General features: G+C 44.5%; 1 protein-coding gene across 2 annotated transcripts in view; it reads left to right on the top strand.

Annotated features, from left to right (window-relative positions):
- The first annotated feature begins 1,369 nt into the window (after positions 1-1,369).
- LOC139423807 (sodium/potassium/calcium exchanger 3-like) overlaps positions 1,370-22,801 on the top strand; it is a 55,948-nt gene continuing 34,516 nt past the window's right edge. For both annotated transcript variants that reach the window (XR_011635880.1, XM_071175442.1), the window contains exons 1-2: positions 1,370-1,653; positions 8,525-8,659. Coding sequence is in view for 1 of the 2 variants with exons in the window: in XM_071175442.1 (XP_071031543.1) it covers positions 1,455-1,653; positions 8,525-8,659 (334 nt within the window). In the remaining variant the exon portion in view is untranslated. The remainder of the gene's footprint in view (positions 1,654-8,524; positions 8,660-22,801) is intronic.

Here is a 22,801-nt window from a genome sequence, read left to right as displayed (position 1 = left end):
CTCCATGCCCGGGTTGAGTGCAGGATTCCTCTCTACAGGTTATAGGCAATCGTCCATTTCAGGTGTGTTTTTTTTGCACAAAACCACATCTGGGTCGCAATGGAAAGTTTTGTTGTGTGTGAAATCTGGCTTTTGTTACTCGTGTATTTTCTCGTGACAGTACAATGGCATACTTCCTTCTGTGGTCAGGTAGCTTAGAAGATACTAGTGTGAGAGGACAAACCTTCTGAGACATAAAGCACTATCTTGTTGGTGGCATTATTATGCTACTTTTGTTTTTCAATTTCACCACCTCTTTTTACTTTTTTTTATCTTTCATTTTCTGATTCTCTCTCTCTCTCTCTCCCGCTCTCCCTCCCCAGTCCTTGACTCAAAGGGTTAATGAAACCTAGTTGCTAAGAGCCCTAACCACTTTTTCCACTCTTGCTGGAAACTTTCCAGTGCTATTTATAAGAAAACTCAAACAATCAAAACTCACAATCAAGAGTGGCTGTTTGTCAGAATTAAGATATAATCCTAACATTATAAATATCCTAGAAACCTTTTTTTTTTTTTTCATAATTTTATGTGAATAGCCTAATAATTTGTTTGGAGGAAAAGTTGCTTAATTTCATATCATTTACATTATGTGAAGGCTTGGCCTGTTTATTCAAAGCATGCATGTCTAATGATAGTAAATAAAGTCAAGCTAGTTATATTGCCCACTGTAAAGTAATCACAGTCCATCTTATTTGATGACATAGATAGAAATTCATGTAAATTTCATGAGCAATGCATTCATTGATCTATTATGTAACGTATGCATAAATAGCCTATAGCCTACTCAAATATTCTCTAAGGTGGTCTGGGCACAAACAGCTTTTGAAGATGTCTTTATGTAAACTTATGTAATTCAGCTATCACGTATTAATGCCAACATCATGCAAAAAAAACTTTCCAAGGAGAGGGTAGTGATAGGCAGTGTACCGAGCCTCGGAAAAAAAATCATGTTATACTCTCACTGTCTCTAGGCAATTTCTACGTCAAACAGCTTGCACATTTGATCTATCTTTCTCTCTCGCGCGCTCTCTCTCTCTCTTGTCGGACACAGCATCCTACAATAACATCACCATACACATCAGTGAGCAATCCGGCGTTGCGCGCACGAGACGCCACAGTCGCATCTATGGAGCGCTCCTGCCGCCTGTCCTACTATTGCATGAAATGAAAGTGTAATATGACATAGAAGCAAGACGCCCTGGCACTTCAAAGGGAAAACAAACCTAGCCATCTACACCTCAACACTCGCGACTTTCCAACGATACCGACTTGAAACTTTTACAAGATACCCCCCCCCCTCCTCCCCCGCACATTACACACACACACACACACACACACACACCGTTCCTCCACTTTGTATCCGTTCGTGTAAAATTCCCTCGGAGCTTTGCTGCTCATTTCACTCCGGCGGCTAGATGGACGAGGAAGAAGCCGCAGAAAGGATGCCTCCAGCCGGTGTCCGACCCCGGAATCGCCCGCCGCAAGTGATGCTGAACCAGAAAAAGATCAAAGCGAGACGGAAAAAGCGAAAGGAGTTGGTTTTGATCCAAATATGCTTGTTGGGAGGGATGCTTCTCGTCGTCAAGGGGTTCTCCTACCTAGCAGAAAATTCAGGTGAGGGTAGGCCTATCAACTTACCCCCCTGTTGAGGGATGGAATGCTGAAGTGGGAGTTCCATAATGGCTGTTATGTAGCCCATAGAGTCCATTGTTTTGTTACCATGTTTTGTAACAATACAATGTCACATTGATTTTGCACATCATGCAAATTGTGTTTAAACTGTAGGCTACTTTTGAGTACTCGCTTTGCAGAGTTTTGAACTGGACTGGAGTGTGGTCAGGGGTGTCATGCACCCTTAAAAATCTGAGGGGGCACAAAGTATGTGAGGATGGCTGGTGTGGGTGTGTGGTCAAGAGGGGGGTAGGGCCCTTGTCCTGAAGTTGGAGAATTTTTAAATTTTTCAAACAGCTGAAACAGTTTTTTTTCCTGCAATGTAGAGCACGGGTTGGAACCACATTTATTTTCCAATGGTTTCGTTCCGAACAGAACCATTCTTTTTTCGTTCCATTCCACTGTTCCAACCAGCAAAATGAAGTTCTGAACCAGTTAGAACCAAAATAAAAGTAACAGTTTATGGTGTTCCTTTCTGTTCTTTTTTTTAAACCTCTGAAATATATATATTTTTACATTTAGCTCGACAATAAATGACTTCACCAATCAATGTGCATAGAGCAGTTTTCTATGGAGTGGGTAAGCGATTTCATCTGTATAGGAAATTTAGTTCATTTTATTTTGCCCTAACAGCAAAGACAAACACACACACACTGTGCTGCCAGTCACAGTGTAAAGCGCAATATGCAACTTTATCTGAATTAGGCCCGCAGAATTATACCAATTAAAGTTTCTACAAAGAAACTTTAAATATCATTGAACTTCCGAGTAGGTTTAACGTTGGACCACCGCAAACGTTAGCTAGCTAGCTAACACGCTTGTGTGTGCAGGGCAGCACTAGAATAAAAACACGTCTTACCTTTTTTGTAGTTAATAAATCCAATGTGACAACTATAGCATCCTTAGCTAGCGTTGAAAAGTCCATCCACTCTTCTCTAATTAACCATCTCTCCCTAATTTCTGAATTACGCTTGTAACGTCATCAGTAGGCTACAATAACCTATGTAACGTCATCAGTAGGCTACAGTAACCTATGTAATGTCGTCAGTAGGCTACAGTAACCTATGTAATGTCGTCAGTAGGCTACAGTAACCTACAGGTTTTTTAATATATTTTTTATTTTTTACCTTTATTTTACTAGGCAAGTCAGTTAAGAACAAATTCTTATTTACAATGACGGCCTAGGAACAGTGGGTTAACTGCCTGTTCAGGGGCAGAACGACAGATTTGTACCTTGTCAGCTCGGGGGTTTCAACTTGCAACCTTCCGGTTACTAGTCCAACGCTCTAACCACTAGGCTACCCTGTAATGTCATCAGTAGGCTACAATAACCTATGTAACGTCATCAGTAGGCTACAATAACCTATGTAATGTCGTCAGTAGGCTACAGTAACCTATGTAATGTTGTCAGTAGTCTACAGTAACCTACAGTAACCTATGTAATGTCATCAGTAGGCTACAATAACCTATGTAAAGTCATCAGTAGGCTACAATAACCTATGTAATGTCGTCAGTAGGCTACAGTAACCTATGTAATGTTGTCAGGAGGCTACAGTAACCTATGTAATGTTGTCAGTAGGCTACAGTAACCTATGTAATGTTGTCAGGAGGCTACAATAACCTATGTAATGTTGTCAGTAGGCTACAGTAACCTATGTAATGTCGTCAGTAGGCTACAGTAACCTATGTAATGTCGTCAGTAGGCTACAGTAACCTATGTAATGTCGTCAGTAGACTACAGTAACCTATGTAATGTCATCAGTAGGCTACAGTAACCTATGTAATGTTGTCAGTAGGCTACATTAACCCATGTAATGTTGTCAGTAGGCTACAGTAACCTACAGTAACCTATGTAATGTTGTCAGTGGGATACAGTAACCTATGTAATGTTGTCAGTAGGTTACAGTAACCTACAGTAACCTACAGTAACCGATGTAATGTTGTCAGTAGACTACAGTAACCTATGTAATGTTGTCAGTAGACTACAGTAACCTATGTAATGTCGTCAGTAGGCTACAGTAACCTATGTAATGTTGTCAGTAGGCTACAGTAACCTATGTAATGTCATCAGTAGACTACAGTAACCTATGTAATGTCGTCAGTAGACTACAGTAACCTATGTAACATTGTCAGTAGGCTACAGTAACCTATGTAATGTCGTCAGTAGGCTACAGTAACCTATGTAATGTCGTCAGTAGGCTACAGTAACCTATGTAATGTCATCAGTAGACTACAGTAACCTATGTAATGTCGTCAGTAGACTACAGTAACCTATGTAATGTCGTCAGTAGACTACAGTAACCTATGTAACGTTGTCAGTAGGCTACAGTAACCTATGTAACGTTGTCAGTAGGCTACAGTAACCTATGTAACGTTGTCAGTAGGCTACAGTAATGTTGTCAGTAGGCTACAGTAACCTATGTAATGTTGTCAGTAGGCTACATTAACCAATGTAACTATGTCAGTAGGCTACAGTAACCTATGTAATGTTGTCACTAGGCTACAGTAACCTATGTAATGTTGTCAGTCGGTCACAGTAACCTATGTAATGTCGTCAGTAGGCTACAGTAACCTACAGTAACCTATGTAACGTTGTCAGTAGACTGCAGTAACCTATGTAACGTTGTCAGTAGGCTGCAGTAATGTTGTCAGTAGGCTACAGTAACCTATGTAACTTCGTCAGTAGGCTACAGTAACCTATGTAATGTCATCAGTAGGCTACAGTAATGTTGTCAGTAGGCTGCAGTAATGTTGTCAGTAGGCTACAGTAATGTATGTAATGTCGTCAGTAGGCTACAGTAACCTATGTAGCGTCGTCAGTAGGACACAGTAATCTACAGTTGAAGTCGGAAGTTTACATTCACTTTAGCCAAATACATTTAAACTCAGTTTTTCACAATTCCTGACATTTAATCCTTGTAAAAATTCCCTGTCTTAGGTCAGTTAGGATCACCACTTTATTTTAAGAATGTGAAATGTCAGAATAATAGTGGAGAGAATTATTTATTTCAGCTTTGATTTATTTCATCACATTCCCAGTGGGTCAGAAGTTTACATACACTCAATTAGTATTTGGTAGCATTGCCTTTAAATTGTTTAACTTGGGTCAAACGTTTCGGATAGCCTTCTACAAGCTTCCCACAATAAGTTGGGTGAATTTTGGCCCATTCCTCCTGACAGAGCTGGCGTAACTGCGTCAGGTTTGTGGGCCTACTTGCTCGCACACGCTTTTTCAGTTCTGCCCACAAATGTTCAATGGGATTGAGGTCAGGGCTTTGTGATGGCCACTCCAATACCTTGACTTTGTTGTCCTTAAGCCATTTTTCCACAACTTTGGATGTATGCTTGGGGTCGTTGTCCATTTGGAAGACCCATTTGCGACCAAGCTTTAGCTGTTGTCTTGAGATGTTGCTTCAATATATCCACATAATTTTCATACCTCATGTTGCCATCTATTTTGTGAAGTGCACCAATCCCTCCTGCAGCAAAGCACCCCCACAACATGATGCTGCCACCCCCGTGCTTCACGGTTGGGATGGTGTTCTTCGGCTTGCAAGCCTGCCCCTTTTCCCTCCAAACATAATGATGGTCATTATGGCCAAACAGTTCTATTTTTGTTTCATCAGACCAGAGGACATTTCTCCATGTGCAAGAGAGGAAGGGATATGTGCAGTTGCAAACCGTAGTCTGATTTTTTTATGGAGGTTTTGGAGCAGTGGCTTCTTCCTTGCTGAGCTGCCTTTCAGGTTATGTTGATATAGGACTCGTTTTACTGTGGATATAGATACCTTTGTACCTGTTTCCTCCAGCACCTTCACAAGGTCCTTTGCTCTTGTTCTGGGATTGATTTGCACTTTTCGCACCAAAGTACATTCATCTTTAGGAGACAGAACGCGTCTCCTTCCTGAGCGGTATGACGGCTGCGTGGTCCCATGGTGTTTATACTTGCGTACTGTTGTTTGTACAGATGAACGTGGTACCTACAGGCGTTTGAAAATTGCTCCCAAAAACTGAGTTTAAATGTATTTGGCTAAGGTGTATGTAAACTTCAACGTCTTCAACTGTATATATTTACAGTACTAGTCAAAGGTTTGGACACACCTACTCATTCTATTTTTTAATTTCTATATTTTTACTATTTTCTACATTGTAGAATAATAGTGAAGACATCATAACTATTAAATAAGACATATGGAAACACGTAGTAATCAAAAAAGTGTTCAACAAATTCTTCAAAGTAGTTACCCTTTGCCTTGATGACAGCTTTGCATACTCTTGGTATTGTCTCAACCAGCTTCACGAGGTAGTCACCTGGAATGCATTTCAATTAATCGGTGTGCCTTGTTAAAAGTTAATTTGTGGAATTTCTTTCCTTCTTAATGTGTTTGAGTCAATCAGTTGTGTTGTAACAATTTAGGGGTGGTATACAGAAGATAGATCTATTTGGTTAAATACCAAGTCCATATTATGGCAAGAACAGCTCAAATAAGCAAATATAAATGACAGTCTATCATTACTTTAAGACATGAAGGTCAGTCAAAACTTTGAAAGTTTCTTCAAGTGCAGTCTCAAAAGCCATCAAGCGCTATGATGAAACTGTTTCTCATGAGGACCGCCACAGGAAAGGAAGACCCAGAGTTACCTCTGCTGCAGAGGATAAGTTCATTAGAGTTACCAGCCTCAGAAATTAAAGCCCAAATAAATGCTTCACAGAGTTCATGGTCGAATTGCTGCAAAGAAACCACTACTAATGGACACCAATAATAAAACCGCTGTGTGTTTGTGAGACGCGGAGTAGGTGAACGGATGATATCCGCATGTGTGATTCCCGCCATGAAGCATGGAGGTGTGATGGTGTGGGGGGTGCTTTGCTGCTGACACTGTCTGTGATTGATTTAGAATTCAATGCACACTTAACCAGCATGGCTACCACAGCATTCTGCAGCGATACACCAACCCGCTTAGTTTGTTTCCGCTTTGTGGAACTATCATTTGTTTTTCAACAGGACAATGACCAAAACACACCTCCAGGCTGTGTAAGGGCTATTTGACCAGTGAGAGTGATGGAGTGCTGCATCAGATGACCTGGCCTCCACAATCACCTGACCTCAACCCCATTGAGATGGCTTGGGATGAGTTGGACCGCAGAGAGAGAAAAAAAGCAGCCAACAAGTGCTCAGCATATGTGGGAACTCCTTCAAGACTGTTGGAAAAGGATTCCTCATGAAGCTGGTGTGAGAATGCCAAGAGTGTGCAAAGCTGCCATCAGGGCAAAAGGGGGCTACTTTGAAGAATCTCAAATCTAAAAAAAATATGTTGAACACTTTTTTGGTCACTACATGATTCCAAATGTGTCATGTCATAGTTTTGATGTCTTCACTATTATTCTTCAATGGAGAAAATATTTAGAGTAAAGAAAATCCTTTGAATGAGTAGGTGTGTCAGAGAAGCATTGCCTGTACAACCGCAGTAAAGCTCAGGTGTTTTATACTGCAGCTAAGCTGAAATCAGGGCAGGGTACCCAGGGGTATACTAAAAACACTTCTCCAGGTTACAGAGAGAGACAAAAGCTGTCCACTCCTACTCTCTTCCTCTACTACTCTATTCGAGGTCGACGTTTGCTTTTCGTGAGCTGTCACTTATATCCCATTGAATCCATTACAGAACAGGGACAGAAGGCTTGGTGCTTGTATATGAATATTCATATTTCATACTCATGATTTGTGCATCACTGCTATGTCAGTGTGCTCATCCTGGTAACGGAACAATGCAATGCAACAGGGACACACACTACTGTGTGTGTGTGTGTGTGTGTGTGTGTGTGTGTGTGTGTGTGTGTGTGTGTGTGTGTGTGTGTGTGTGTGTGTGTGTGTGTGTGTGTTCAAACCAACAATGACACTCCAGCTAATGCATTTCTCCTCTTCCCATTGTGTGCTTGTCTGCGAAACTATTAAACAGCGTGCCGAATATATATTAATTCTGTTGATTATTTATGATCCACTTCATGAAGTGCGTGCGTGCGTGTGTGTGTGTGCGTGTGTGTGTGTGTGCGTGTGTGTTATGTTCTCTGAGCTTAATGGAGAAGCACTCAACGCCTTGCAGGCAGTGACACATTAATCACCGGTGCGATATGCTTGTTATTTCTGTGTGCGTGTATGTGTGTGTATGGATGGCCTGTGTGTGTGCATGTGTGTGTCTGTGAAAGGAGGTAAATACACATTGAATGTTGGCACGCAATGCCCGCTGCCTGCCTTGTGAGTACAGAATCAAAGGTGGAAAGTTCAGGCATACCTCTAGGTCTGACTATAGGACATTTGAATACCTCTGATTTTGATTCAAAGCATTTCTCTTTTGTGTCTGTCAGACATGTGGTCAGCCAGCTGAAAAGGTTAGAGTGGGTTAAGGGTTGTCCAAAGGAGAAAATGAATGAATCCTGTACCCTGTTTTTGCCTCTAGATGTGTTCTTTATTCAGAGTGCACTCATGATTCAAGTGGAATTTTGTGTGATTCAATACAATGTATTCTGCCCCCAGTTCTTTCGTTTCATTTCTCAGTGCATAATAACTTGAGAAATATAACTTCAACACTGACAAAATAATCCTCCTCAGACTTTTTGTTGATTTCAAAGTAGATCATGGTCGTGTTAAGTAGGGACAAAACAGAATAAAACAGAGAGAAACCGGGAGGTAATACTGAACTGGTCCAATAACAAATGCTCGTTTTCATTTTGTGTTGCAAAGAATTTTGATCCATGTGCCTTAAGGAACATGCCCTGGTTACCTCTTTTCAAGCCTCCTCTACCTGTGTCTCGTAGGTTATGACACATCCAGCCCCACCACGTATGATGATGAGCGATGGGGAGGCAGGAAGCTACTGCAGGAGGTGGACACATTGGACAGTAATAGCAGCATGGAAGAGAATGGGGAAAAGAAAAACTGCACCGAACCAGGTAACAAAATGAAAGAAGGAAATGAAACCTCTCATATCCCTTCCTCTCTTGCCCCCGCTCCAGGTAAGAGAGAAAGAAGGAAGAAAGAGAGCACCCCGTATTCTCCCTCCCTCCCTCCTTATTCCCATCTCCCCTTGTCCTCCCAATCTGGGGTAAAACAGACTGTTGGGTCAGATAGGCTCCCATGAGCCTACAGTACATCACACACACACACACACACACACACACACACACACGGTAGTGTTCTTTCTGGGTGTTTCAGCACTTTTCACACTCATTCTCGGTCACATTCTGGGACCCCTGTAGCTTTTCTGAAAAGTGAATGTCCCCAGTTTCCATGGCGACCTCTTATCTGATCATCAACGAGCGACTTGGGCTTGACTGTTCAAGCCGGCACTCGTCGATGGATGAATGGTGTGTAAGAATGCTTGAGTTATATGTTTTTATTTTACCTTTATTTAACTAGGCAAGTCAGTTAAGAACAAATTCTTCTTTTCAATGACGGCCTTGGAACAGTGGGTTAACTGCCTTGTTCAGGGGCAGAACGACAGATCTGTCAGCTCGGGGATTCGATCTTGCACAACCTTCCGGTTACGAGTCCAATGCTCTAACCACTAGGCTACACACTGCTAGATGAAATGGTGCTGTATAGAACCAAAAATGGTTAAATCCCTCAAATAGATACAACTATATATATATACAGTACCAGTCAAAAGTTTTGACACACCTACTCATTCAAGGATTTTTCTTTATTTTTACTATTTTCTACATTGCAGAATAATAGTGATGACATCAAAACAATGAAATAACACATATGGAATAATGTAGTAACCAAAAAAGTGTTAAACAAATCAAAATATATTTTTCTTCAAAGTAGCCACCTTGATGACAGACTTTTAAAGTTCATCAAGCACTATGATGATACTGGCTTTTAAGAGGACCACCACAGGAAAGGAAGACCCAGAGTTACCTCTGTGGCAGAGAATAAGTTCATTAGAGTTACCAGCCTCAGATTGCAGGCAAAATAAATGCTTCACAGAGTTCAAGTAACAGACACATCTCAACATCAACTGTCCACAGGAGACTGCATGAATCAGGCCTTCATGGTCAAATTGCTGCAAAGAAAGGACACCAATAAGAAGAAGAGACTTACTTGGGCCAAGAAACGTGAGCAATGGACATTAGACAGGTGGAAATCTGTCCTTTGGTCTGATGAGTCCAAATTTGAGATTTTTGGTTCAAATCGCTGTGTCTTTGTGAGATGCAGACTAGGTGAACGGATTATCTCTGCATGTGTGGTTCCCACCATGAAGCATGGAGGAGGAGGTGTGATGGTGTGGGGGTGATTTTGCTGGTGACACTATCTGTGATTTATTTAGAATTCATGGCACACTTAACCAGCATGGCTACCACAGCATTCTGCAGTGATACACCATCCCATCTGGTTTGTGCTTAGTGGGACTATCATTTGTTTTTCAACAGGACAATGACCCAAAACACTACCAGGCTGTGTAAGGTCTGTTTGACCAAGAAGGAGTGTGATGGAGTGCTCCATCAGATGACCTGGCCTGCACAATCACCCGACCTCATCCCAATTGATATGGTTTGGGATGAGTTGGACCGCAGAGTGAAGGAAAAGCAGCCAACAAGTGTTCGGCATATGTGGGAACTCCTTCAAGACTGTTGGAAAAGCATTCCTCATGAAGCTGGTTGAGCATGCCAAGAGTGTACAAAGCTGTCATCAAGGCAAAAGGTGACTACTTTGAAGAATCTCAAATATAAAAATATGTTTAACACTTTTTTGGTTACTACATGATTCCATATCTGTTATTTCATAGTTTTGATGTCTTCACTATTATTCTACAATGTAGAAAAACCCCTGAATGAGTATGTGTGTCCAAACTTTTGACTGGTTCTGTATGTATAACTGCTAAGCACTATTATTCTTAGCAGTGTATTTGTCAGGTTTAGAGGTGCATACCCCTACAGAGTTAAGAAAGTGACTAAAATCTTAGGCTAAAACTGAGGTAATTTGAAGCAGGTCTCTTATGTTTTTCATCTTCAAAATCCCACATCCTTCCCAGATGAACCACAGCTTCTACTGTGTTCTTATTGGTCAGCTGCGTATGCATTTATGGACTTTCATCACCATCATCATCATCTTCCAGACCGGCCTATCCTGCATCATCTAGCCCAGTGTCTATTTATAGCCCCATATGGATGGAGGAAATTTGACATTCAACTCTGTTGTAATGGTGAGTTGAACTGAAGCTTGGGAGAAGGAAGGAGGGGAAGAGGGGATGGAGAGGGGTTCACTGAAGGATTGCATTGACGTTTTGCTTTCTTACCTTGAGATAATGATGACACACACACACACATTAGCTCACCTTTTACCTTACCCACCACATTCCCTCTCCTTTCCCCCACTCTCTGGTGTGCTAATTAAGCAAAATGGCCACAATCAATCTCCCATCTCATCCTCCTCCCTCAAGGTCACCGTTATGGTCTATTAAAAGGAGACGGGGGTCGGAGGTCAAGTTATTCTCCTTTCCCTGCCTATTATAGTTCACCTCTCCTTCTCCTTGTTAAAATGAAAGCGAGCGTTTAAGAGGCCAGGACTCTGGGGTGACTCCAGTGACGTGTGGCGTAAAGGTAGAGGTTGGACTAAATGATAACCTCTCCTTTCAATATGTACACACACACACACACACACACACAGTTTGGACTAATAACCTCTCTTAAAGGTGTACTTTCTTTCACCCCTTTTCCTAATTTAATTTGCGAGTCCTGTTCCTGGTAAAAAAAAATAGATGTAGTTCGTGTTAAGAGTGAGTCATGTTTTGATTTGACCTTTTGAGAAAGTGCTTTTCAGGAGGGGAGGGGGTGTATGATTGCATTTATGATTGCGTGTGTCTGTGAGTGTGTTAGTGTACATTTACAGTGTGTGCAGATTTGTGTGTCTTTGAGTGCATATTTTCTTGTCTGTCTGTGTGTGTTATTGTCTGTGTGTTATTGTCCATGCGAGAGAGAGCACCCTGTATGCGTGTCTGTGTCTGAGTACCCTGCTGCCTCAGCATTAGAGATGGACATATGTACAGTGCAGTACAGGTACCCCTGCTGCCTCAGCAGTGGAGATGGATGTGTATAGTGCAGTACAGGTACCCCTGCTGCCTCAGCAGTGGAGATGGACATGTGTACAGTGCAGTACCGGTACCCCTGCTGCCTCAGCAGTGGAGATGGATGTGTATAGTGCAGTACAGGTACCCCTGCTGCCTCAGCAGTAGAGATGGATGTGTATAGTGCAGTACAGGTACCCCTGCTGCCTCAGCAGTGGAGATGGACATGTGTACAGTGCAGTACCGGTACCCCTGCTGCCTCAGCAGTGGAGATGGATGTGTATAGTGCAGTACCGGTACCCCTGCTGCCTCAGCAGTGGAGATGGACATGTGTACAGTGCAGTACAGGTACCCCTGCTGCCTCAGCAGTGGAGATGGACATGTGTACAGTGCAGTACCGGTACCCCTGCTGCCTCAGCAGTGGAGATGGATGTGTATAGTGCAGTACAGGTACCCCTGCTGCCTCAGCAGTGGAGATGGACATGTGTACAGTGCAGTACAGGTACCCCTGCTGCCTCAGCAGTGGAGATGGATGTGTACAGTGCAGTACAGGTACCCCTGCTGCCTCAGCAGTGGAGATGGATGTGTACAGTGCAGTACCGGTACCCCTGCTGCCTCAGCAGTGGAGATGGATGTGTACAGTGCAGTACAGGTACCCCTGCTGCCTCAGCAGTAGAGATGGATGTGTATAGTGCAGTACCGGTACCCCTGCTGCCTCAGCAGTGGAGATGGATGTGTATAGTGCAGTACAGGTACCCCTGCTGCCTCAGCAGTAGAGATGGATGTGTACAGTGCAGTACAGGTACCCCTGCTGCCTCAGCAGTAGAGATGGACATGTGTACAGTGCAGTACAGGTACCCCTGCTGCCTCAGCAGTGGAGATGGATGTGTATAGTGCAGTACAGGTACCCCTGCTGCCTCAGCAGTAGAGATGGATGTGTATAGTGCAGTACAGGTACCCCTGCTGCCTCAGCAGTAGAGATGGATGTGTATAGTGCAGTACAGGTACCCCTGCTGCCTCAGCAGTGGAGATGGACATGTGTACAGTGCAGTACAGGTACCCCTGCTGCCTCAGCAGTGGAGATGGACATGTGTACAGTGCAGTACAGGTACCCCTGCTGCCTCAGCAGTAGAGATGGACATGTGTACAGTGCAGTACAGGTACCCCTGCTGCCTCAGCAGTGGAGATGGATGTGTATAGTGCAGTACAGGTACCCCTGCTGCCTCAGCAGTGGAGATGGACATGTGTACAGTGCAGTACCGGTACCCCTGCTGCCTCAGCAGTGGAGATGGATGTGTATAGTGCAGTACAGGTACCCCTGCTGCCTCAGCAGTAGAGATGGACATGTGTACAGTGCAGTACCGGTACCCCTGCTGCCTCAGCAGTGGAGATGGATGTGTATAGTGCAGTACAGGTACCCCTGCTGCCTCAGCAGTGGAGATGGATGTGTATAGTGCAGTACAGGTACCCCTGCTGCCTCAGCAGTGGAGATGGATGTGTATAGTGCAGTACAGGTACCCCTGCTGCCTCAGCAGTGGAGATGGATGTGTACAGTGCAGTACAGGTACCCCTGCTGCCTCAGCAGTGGAGATGGATGTGTATAGTGCAGTACAGGTACCCCTGCTGCCTCAGCAGTGGAGATGGACATGTGTACAGTGCAGTACCGGTACCCCTGCTGCCTCAGCAGTGGAGATGGATGTGTACAGTGCAGTACAGGTACCCCTGCTGCCTCAGCAGTGGAGATGGATGTGTATAGTGCAGTACAGGTACCCCTGCTGCCTCAGCAGTGGAGATGGATGTGTATAGTGCAGTACAGGTACCCCTGCTGCCTCAGCAGTGGAGATGGACATGTGTACAGTGCAGTACCGGTACCCCTGCTGCCTCAGCAGTGGAGATGGATGTGTATAGTGCAGTACAGGTACCCCTGCTGCCTCAGCAGTGGAGATGGATGTGTACAGTGCAGTACAGGTACCCCTGCTGCCTCAGCAGTGGAGATGGATGTGTACAGTGCAGTACAGGTACCCCTGCTGCCTCAGCAGTAGAGATGGATGTGTACAGTGCAGTACAGGTACCCCTGCTGCCTCAGCAGTGGAGATGGACATGTGTACAGTGCAGTACAGGTACCCCTGCTGCCTCAGCAGTGGAGATGGACATGTGTACAGTGCAGTACAGGTACCCCTGCTGCCTCAGCAGTGGAGATGGACATGTGTACAGTGCAGGCCTTGATGACGCTCGGCGTGAGCTCCCCTGAAGTACCTGCAGAAGACTTCTCTGATTGTTCTGTTCCTTCCACCAACGTCCTGCTGCTCCTCCACTTCAGATGGAACCCCTCATTTCACTAACACACACACACACGTGTGTGCCCACAAACACAAGAACACACACACACACACAGACAAACATACACACACATGCCGCCAGAAAGACATGAAATTACCCATAACCCATCAAACCCGTCATTACGCCACCTTCCATGATTTTAATTGCGGGGACCCCGCTGGGTGAGTTTATTTCTGATTTCTGATGCTTGGGGAAAGGATAGCAGAGGAAAGGAGTGGAGGGGAAAGGAAAGAAGAGAGGAGGGGAAATGAGAGAGGAGAGGAAAGGGAGGGAGGGGAAAGGAGAGAGGAGAGGAAAGGAAAGGAGGGGATGGGAAAGGAGAGAGGAGCAGAGGAGGGAAGAAAAGAGCAGAGGAGGGGAGAGGAGTAAAGGAAGGGAGGGGAAAGGAGAGAGGAGAGTAAAGGAAGGGAGGGGAAGGAGGGGATGGGAAAGGAGAGAGGAGCAGAGGAGGGTAGAAAAGAGCAGAGGAGGGGAGAGGAGTAAAGGAGGGGAGGGGAAATGGGAGAGGAGGGGAGGAAAGATCAGAGGAGAGGACAGGAGAGGAGGGGAGGGGAGAAAAAAAACAGGGGAGGGGAGAGGAAAGAAGGAGAGAGGAGAAGAAAGAGAGGAATGGAAAGGAGGAAAGTGGAAAGGAGAGAGGAAAGGAGGGGAAAGGAGAGAGGAGAAGAAAGAGAGGAATGGAAAGTGGAAAGGAGAGAGGAGAGGGGAGGGGAGGGGAAAGGAGAGAGGAGAAGAAACAGGAATGGAAAGGAGGAAAGTGGAAAGGAGAGAGGGGTGGGGAGAAAAGAGCAGGGGAGAGGAGAGGAGGGGAGAGAAGAGGAAATCAGGGGAGGGGAGAGAGGAGAGGAAAGGAAAGGAGAGAGGAGAGGAAAGGAGAGGAGGGGAGGGGAAAGGAGAGGATAGGAGGGAAGAGGAGCGGAAAGGAGTTGATGGGAAAGGAGAGAGATGAGGAGAGGAAAGGAAGAGAGGGGAAAGAGGAGAGGTAATATGAGGAGAGGAAAGGAGAGAGGAGCAGAGGGGAGGAAAGAGCAGAGGAGGGGAAATGAGAGAGCAGAGGAGAGGAGAGGAGGGAGGGAGGGGAGAAAATATAATAGGAGGGGAGAGGAGGGGAGAAAAGAGCGGAGGAGAGGAAAGGAGGAGAGGAAAGGAGGAGAGGAGAGGAAAGGAGAGCGGAGAGTAAAGGAAAGAGGAAAGATGAGGAAAGGAGAGCGGAGAGGAAATGAAGGGAAGGGAAGGAGACAGGAGAGGAAAGATGAGGAGAGGAAATGAGGGAAGGGGAGAAAGAGAGGAGGGGAGGGGAGAAAAGAGAGGAGAGGAGAGGAAAGAAGAGATGAGAGGAAAGGAGAGAAGAGAGGAGATGAAAGGAAGGGAGGGGAAGGAGAGAGGAATAGAAAGGAGGGAAGGGGAAATGAGAGGGGAGGGGAGAAAGAGCAGGGGAGGGGAGAGAAGGGGGAGGGGAAAGGAGGGGAGGGGAGAAAAGAGGAGAGGAGAGAATGTACGGATGAAAGTAGATAAAGGTATAGAATAGGCCAGAAAAGAAGAGGGGGAACAAGCCACAGGTGTGGCTTCAGAGATTTCTGCCCTTCATTATTTTTTAGAGGTTTCTGGTAGTGTAGGTAGATGGGTGTTCTCACTACTGGTAGTGTAGGTAGATGGGTGTTCTCACTCTTTTTCTGGTAGTGTAGGTAGATGGGTGTTCTCACTCTTCTTCTGGTAGTGTAGGTAGATGGGGGTTCTCACTCTTCTTCTGGTAGTGTTGGTAGATGGGGGTTCTCACTCTTCTTCTGGTAGTGTTGGTAGATGGGTGTTCTCACTCTTCTACTGGTAGTGTAGGTAGATGGGTGTTCTCACTCTTCTTCTGGTAGTGTAGGTAGATGGGTGTTCTCACTATTTTTCTGGTAGTGTAGGTAGATTGGTGTTCTCACTCTTCTTCTGGTAGTGTAGGTAGATGGGTGTTCTCACTTTACTGGTAGTGTAGTTAGATGGGTGTTCTCACTCTACTGGTAGTGTAGTTAGATGGGTGTTCTCACTCTTCTGGTAGTGTAGTTAGATGGGTGTTCACACTCTACTGGTAGTGTAGTTAGATGGGTGTTCTCGCTCTTCTGGTAGTGTAGTTAGATGGGTGTTCACACTCTACTGGTAGTGTAGTTAGATGGGTGTTCTCACTCTTCTGGTAGTGTAGGTAGATGGGTGTTCTCACTCTTCTGGTAGTGTTAGTAGATGGGTGTTTTCACTCTTCTTCTGGTAGTGTAGGTAGATGAGTGTTCTCACTCTTTTTCTGGTAGTGTAGGTAGATGGGTGTTCTCACTCTTCTTCTGGTAGTGTAGGTAGATGGGTGTTCTCACTTTACTGGTAGTGTAGTTAGATGGGTGTTCTCACTCTACTGGTAGTGTAGTTAGATGGGTGTTCTCACTCTTCTGGTAGTGTAGTTAGATGGGTGTTCACACTCTACTGGTAGTGTAGTTAGATGGGTGTTCTCGCTCTTCTGGTAGTGTAGTTAGATGGGTGTTCACACTCTACTGGTAGTGTAGTTAGATGGGTGTTCTCACTCTTCTGGTAGTGTAGGTAGATGGGTGTTCTCACTCTTCTGGTAGTGTTAGTAGATGGGTGTTTTCACTCTTCTTCTGGTAGTGTAGGTAGATGAGTGTTCTCACTCTTTTTCTGGTAGTGTAGGTAGATGGGTGTTCTCACTCTTCTTCTGGTGGTGTTGGTAGATGGGTGTTCTCACTCTTCTTCTGGTGGTGTTGGTAGATGGGTCCTCAGGGACTGGAGAAGATTCCGATGAGGAGTGTTAGGTTTTAAGGAGATTGATTTGGTGCTCTATGGTTTGTAGGTAGAGGAGTTAGCCCTATGCACTTGTAGGGCATAGGGTTATTTTACAGAGGCTGGCATGAGGGGGTATAGGAGGACGGGCTCATTGTAATGGCTGGAATGGAATGAATGGAACGGAGTCAAACGTGGTTTCCATATGTTTGATACCATTTCACGTATTCCATTCCAGCCTTTACAATGAGTCCATCCTCCTGTAGCGCCGTCCAACAGCCTCCTCTGCTATGTAGGCTATTTTCACTCAGCATCTGGCCAGAAAAGGGAAGAGTAGAGATGTGTGAGATTGCTGATAGGGCTGTGCGGTTGAAGAATAGGTGACAGACAAAGAGAGAGAGACCCAAAGGATGTGTGGGTTTATGAGACGCTTTCATGGCCTTTGATTTACTGCTGTGAGACGATCAGACTTGTACAGTTTGTAATAAAACCACACAAAAGGATGTTCTTAGAACTAGACCTTGTTCTGGTCATCGAACGTAAGTGTTTTCATTAGAACCTGGTTTTTCAACTCCTCCTTTGATTTTAAACCTGATATTTGAAACATGACATGATATGAAAACGGCTTCTCTTTTATAACTAATCCTTGTGTTCTTCAAGTTCTCCTGTCCTTCAATAGGATGCTGGAGACAATTCCATATGCATTATGCACAAGGTCTAGACTGCGTGCCGATATGATACAGTATGCCACGATCAAATGAGAACACACACACACACACTGCTGCTGTAGCGGGGACCCCAGCCCGTGTATGAGGCTGAGACAGTACACTGCTCTCTCAAGGGGTCTCCTGCCTTCCCGGAGGCATTCAGTCTTCAGCACACACTATCTGTTTTGGCCATGACTTAATTAGGGTTCCCTCTGAACAGTGTGGGTGTGTGCACAGTGTGTGTGATACCCTTAGGAAGCTGGAAGGGCCAATTGATTAATTGCAGTGTGATGCCCCAGATGTCTGTAGAGGTGGGTGATAGCTAAGTAGGTAGGTATGTGTGTTTGCGTGCGTGCGTGCGTGTGAGGACTCCTAGAACTTTGACCCGTAGGCTCACTAGAAGAGATGAAGCCTTGTCTAACTCAATATACAGTTGATGAAATCAAATAAAACAATCTTCTGACTTATAACTGTCAGCTTTTACATCGTGATAAACATCAGATCTGGGTTCAGCTACTATTCCAAAGCTTTCAAGTACTTTAAGTTTTTCCTCTAGCCTGCCTTGAGTTGCTGTAGCCTGCCAGATGGGTGGACTGGGCGGTTGCCGTTTCAATTCTATTTGAACCCAGGTCTGCTAATCATATTCATATTGGTGATGACCCGTCTATACCGAGAGAGATTTCCTTTGAGAAATCAACTGCTGGGTATTGTGATGCTTGAGGGGGCTGAGGTTGGGGTTTTCATAATAACCACAACAGCTACAGATGGTGTGTGTGTGTACTTTAGTGTGCAGATTGCAGACGCCATATACTTATTGCATGAGGAATGAGGAGGAGATCGTTCCTCGTGGGAATAAGACCCATCTATCTCTGCAATTAGCTTAGCAAGTTTCCCCGAAACTGTCACTGGGGTCACCACCTCTTTCTTTGCTTTTATCATTTTCTCTCTCTCTCTCTCTCTCTCTCTCTCTCTCTCTCTCTCTCTCTCTCTGTCTCTGTCTCTGTCTCTCTCTCTCTCTCTCTCTCTGTGTCTCTCTCTCTCTCTCTCTCTCTGTCTCTGTCTCTGTCTCTCGCTCTCTCTCGCTCTCATTTTTCCATCTTTACCTCTCTCGCTCCCTCTCCGTCTCACCATATCTCTCCTTCTCTCTCCTTCTTTCTCCTTCCCTCTCTTAGCAGCTCACCGTTGAATTATAGAACCAAGGATGTTGTTCTACAGCGGAAGTCACTCCACACACCTTTAAAGATTCATCTGATAGTGAATGATATTCAGCAGTCCTCCTTACTGCTAGGAACATCCTATTCCTTTAACTGGTAACCTCCCCAGAGAGGTCAGAGGAGCTTAAAGAAACCTATGTCTTTTTACATTTTTACACAGTCACACATTCCTCTTGAGTAGGTAGTAGGCGTAATGCTGTGGCTCAGTGCAGTAGAATGAGCGTCCCTGAGTTAGTTAGTTAGTGCAAGTGAGGCCAGGGATTTCAGTAGAAGATGCTGGGTCACATCAGCACATACGTTTCACTCTGTGGCGTCGATAGTGTTTTCCCTAGTGATAGTGATAGTGATGAGTCCTATCTTAGGCTAGCTTATTTCAGGTTCGGTTAAGATGGGCATTTATGGTGACACAGATGTAGGATCTTAATTTGATCACTCTTTTGTTGCTGAGGATTATCTATGCCACCGTAGGTAATGCAGATTAGCTTTGTGATTTACATAAATTCACTGAAAACCTGCACTAACACACGGTTGGTTATATTAAGTGTTTTGTACACTTTTTTGTACACTTTTCATGTAGCCTACTTCTGGCCAGCTTATAGCCTCACCACAGATAATCCAACATTATGGTCTAAACGTTCAGATCCTCTTGCTGCAGGATTATTTTGCTGTGACAATACTGGTCAATTGAAGCTCCCACATCTGTAGGTTCATGATGGCCTTAATGGTATCACTCGCTGTATATCACCTCCTTAAACATCCATAGGTCTATCTGTATATCGGAGAGTGGTTACATTTCCCAACAATATACCTTCCCAAACCAGACCCGAAGAGGTTTCTTTTAAGTTATTTTTAGTCTTTCTCATTGTCTCCCCAGGCGTGTGTCCACACAGCTAGGCACGCGATCCTAGTGTCTAACTGACACTTTCAACTGAGAAAACTCCTCCAAACAGCACGCAATCACCCCCCCCCCCCCCCCCCCCTGTATAGCACCCAGGTCAATTGTCCCTTAATCTCTGTTAACCCAGATGTAAAACACTTGCGTAATTTGGTCAGCTGCGTGATTGACTTCTGTGTTCGTACCTGTTAAAATGTTTGTCTCCAGCCTCGCAAAAGGAAACTCTCTGCTCGTTAGATCATGCATCCCATTCAGTCCCGGCTGATCGGTCTACACACATAATCTCCCCACGGTAGGTTAGTTGTCACTTAGTGTGAATTCACTCATATGTCATTCGCTGGGGGTGGATGTGATATGTCAGTTCGGAAGCCCACTTTGACTTGTCATTGGCTGGAGGGGATTGGAGGGGAGGGGCCGGATGTCATCTCGCATTCAAAGACTGTTGGTGTTGAATCAAGCAGACAGGTATCAAATAACAGCAAAATACTTGTTTATAATATTACTTATTATAATCTGTTCACTTTTACACTGGGAATTGGCCTATATGGATAGGGCTAAATTGATATGTTTCTTACAGAAGGAATATGAAAAGAACATGCATAACCATGGTAACAATTGAAAGGGAACCGTTTGGAGATATTGGGAAAATGATTAGACCAAAGGTGAGCACACAACAGTTCACCTGACTGACACGAGACTGAATCCAAACGTAACATTTATTGTACGTTTCGCCGCATTTGTTGATAACGAAATCTGAAAATACTCTGGATACATTCAGTAACATGATAAAACTGTCCCTGGAAAATGCGGGGTAGGTGCAACATAAGACAAAAACACGACAAGGGTTTGAGTGAGAGGACTAATTGGAGTCTCAGAGTGGACACTGTGTAGCTGTGCCGTTGTGGAACTAGAACAAGCACATTTGTAGTTGTTCCGTTTGGGAACAGAACCCTGCATCCCCGCCATCACACAATTACTGTTATTGTTTACGCAATCCAATCCTCTTGATCGCGCATTCGTCTGTCTCTTACATAGCAGGCGTAAAAGAAACACAGCCCGGACAAGTAGCCTCGCTATGGATGATGGTCATTGTAGCTAATTATCACGTTTTCTGTGCTAAACTATGCAGAACATTGGCCTCTTGGAAACTACAACTCCCTACTACATTGCACAGTTCGGGCGTGATCGGATTTATCTCTAGAGAAACTGCAGCGCAATGTGCGCATTGACTTTACAATTATATATATTTTTTAAATCTAATCATTGAACCGACATAGGTCAATTAGTTGTTTCAAAAACGTTAAATGACCGACATTTCGGTTAATCATTCAGCACTACAAATGTAACATACAACTGCAGGAAGGCGTTACTATGGGAAATAGTGGAGGATATGTGTTCAGAAGTGGAGGTTTCATGCTGTCGACAAAATGTGGTTTGGCACACACACGCATCTTGTTTTGCTCCACACAGATTGTGCGTGTGCGATGCACCACAGCGAGCGAAAGCAGGAGACCTTAAATGTCACATTACTCAGCAAGGTAGCTCCACTCACGACACGCAATGTGTCACCACGCGTCAGCGTCTGCTGAGCATGTGTTGAGAGGAGGCCCCTAACCCTCCACGTGCACAACCAGGCTGCACACAAGAGCATCCGTGCGCGGTGCACATGCATGAGCCTGGCTCCGGAGAGCGTGAAATAACAAGGTTAAGCGTCATTTTAATCCAACACTGAAAACTACCGTATAGACCCTAATGATGTTGCTGTTGTTTTGTCATTGTTGTCCTCAATATCCTCAAACCATACTAAATGTCAGGTGATGAGTGTGCACGGCTAGGGTACAATGACTTTCGTCATAACACAACTCCTGTTAACCCTCCGTTTTGTCGACCTATGCATGAGAGATACTGCACTGTACGTGCTATTCTATCACTTTTCCCTTGTCCTTATTCTAACACCATCTCTCTTCCACAATGTTCTAGTTCCCCCACGCGTCAAGTCAATTCCCCAGAATGCTTTGCAACGCAGCCATATGGTGCATGGGGCTGAAGTTCCGTGTCTATTTTAATCCCGGTGATGTATGTCATATTTTAAGCAGCAGTGCTTTCGGGTCGTATTTCTGTTTCTTTCTTTCTTTGACAATAGAAGACACAGGTTGTGTCCCAAATGGAACACTATTCTATTTGTAGTGCACTTCTTTTGACTAGAGCCGTATGGGCTTCCGGATCTCATCGTTCTTTTTTTTCTATTCCACAATAGAAGACAGTTGAAGATTTAAAGTCAAAGGCTGCATCCAAAATAACGCCCTACTGCCTACATAGTGCACTACTTTGTCCAGGGCCCATATAGCTCTGGCGAGAAGTAGTGCGCTGTGAAGGGAATATGGTTTCTGTTTTGACGTTGACATCGGCCTTGTGTAGGAGTGATCAACATCCAATCACAAACACCGTTACTGCTCTGCTGTTATCCTAATGGATTCCGCAACGACTGATTTTAACAGCAGGCAAACTGATTCAAGATTTCTTTCTCTTCTCGCCAGTCCCAGTGAAATGGATTGGGTGTGTGTGCGTGTGTAGGACAAAGCGTGTTGGATGGTTGGGTTGGATGGTTGGCCTACTTCAGGGTTATTTGAGGCTGTTGTTAATCTACCAGGCGTACAGGGATACAGTACTGTGGGCAATGTGAATCTGTGTTTTATCTGTGTTAGAGGATTGGAAGGAACAAGTGGCCTGAATGGTCTAGCAGTTTAGACCACAGCCTCCTGCATGCATATGTAGATGTGTCGGCGTAGATTTGAATCAAGACTACTGCCTTGGGTCTCATTCTCTCTCTACCCTCCATATCTCTGTCATCCTCTCTCCGTCTTTTCGAGAAATAAGAGGAAAAGGACCGGAAGGAATTAGGGAACCAATGAATGTTTGGAGCGACTAGTTTGGATCATGCTTCAATCAACATATTCCCTTTGTTGAGGTTAGAAAGGAGTAGTTCTATAGATGCTTTGGTGCCATACCATTTTCAGTGGTTCGATTTCTGTTTTGATGATAGTGAATATGTTAGTCGAGATTTTAACATCCCTTTCAAATACCAGAAGATACATTTGATAACATTT

This window comes from Oncorhynchus clarkii, chromosome 13 (genome assembly GCF_045791955.1).
Source record: "Oncorhynchus clarkii lewisi isolate Uvic-CL-2024 chromosome 13, UVic_Ocla_1.0, whole genome shotgun sequence".
Taxonomy (NCBI): Eukaryota; Metazoa; Chordata; class Actinopteri; order Salmoniformes; family Salmonidae; genus Oncorhynchus; species Oncorhynchus clarkii.
Note: the sequence above shows the minus strand (reverse complement) of the source record. Positions and strands in the feature narration are given on the sequence as shown.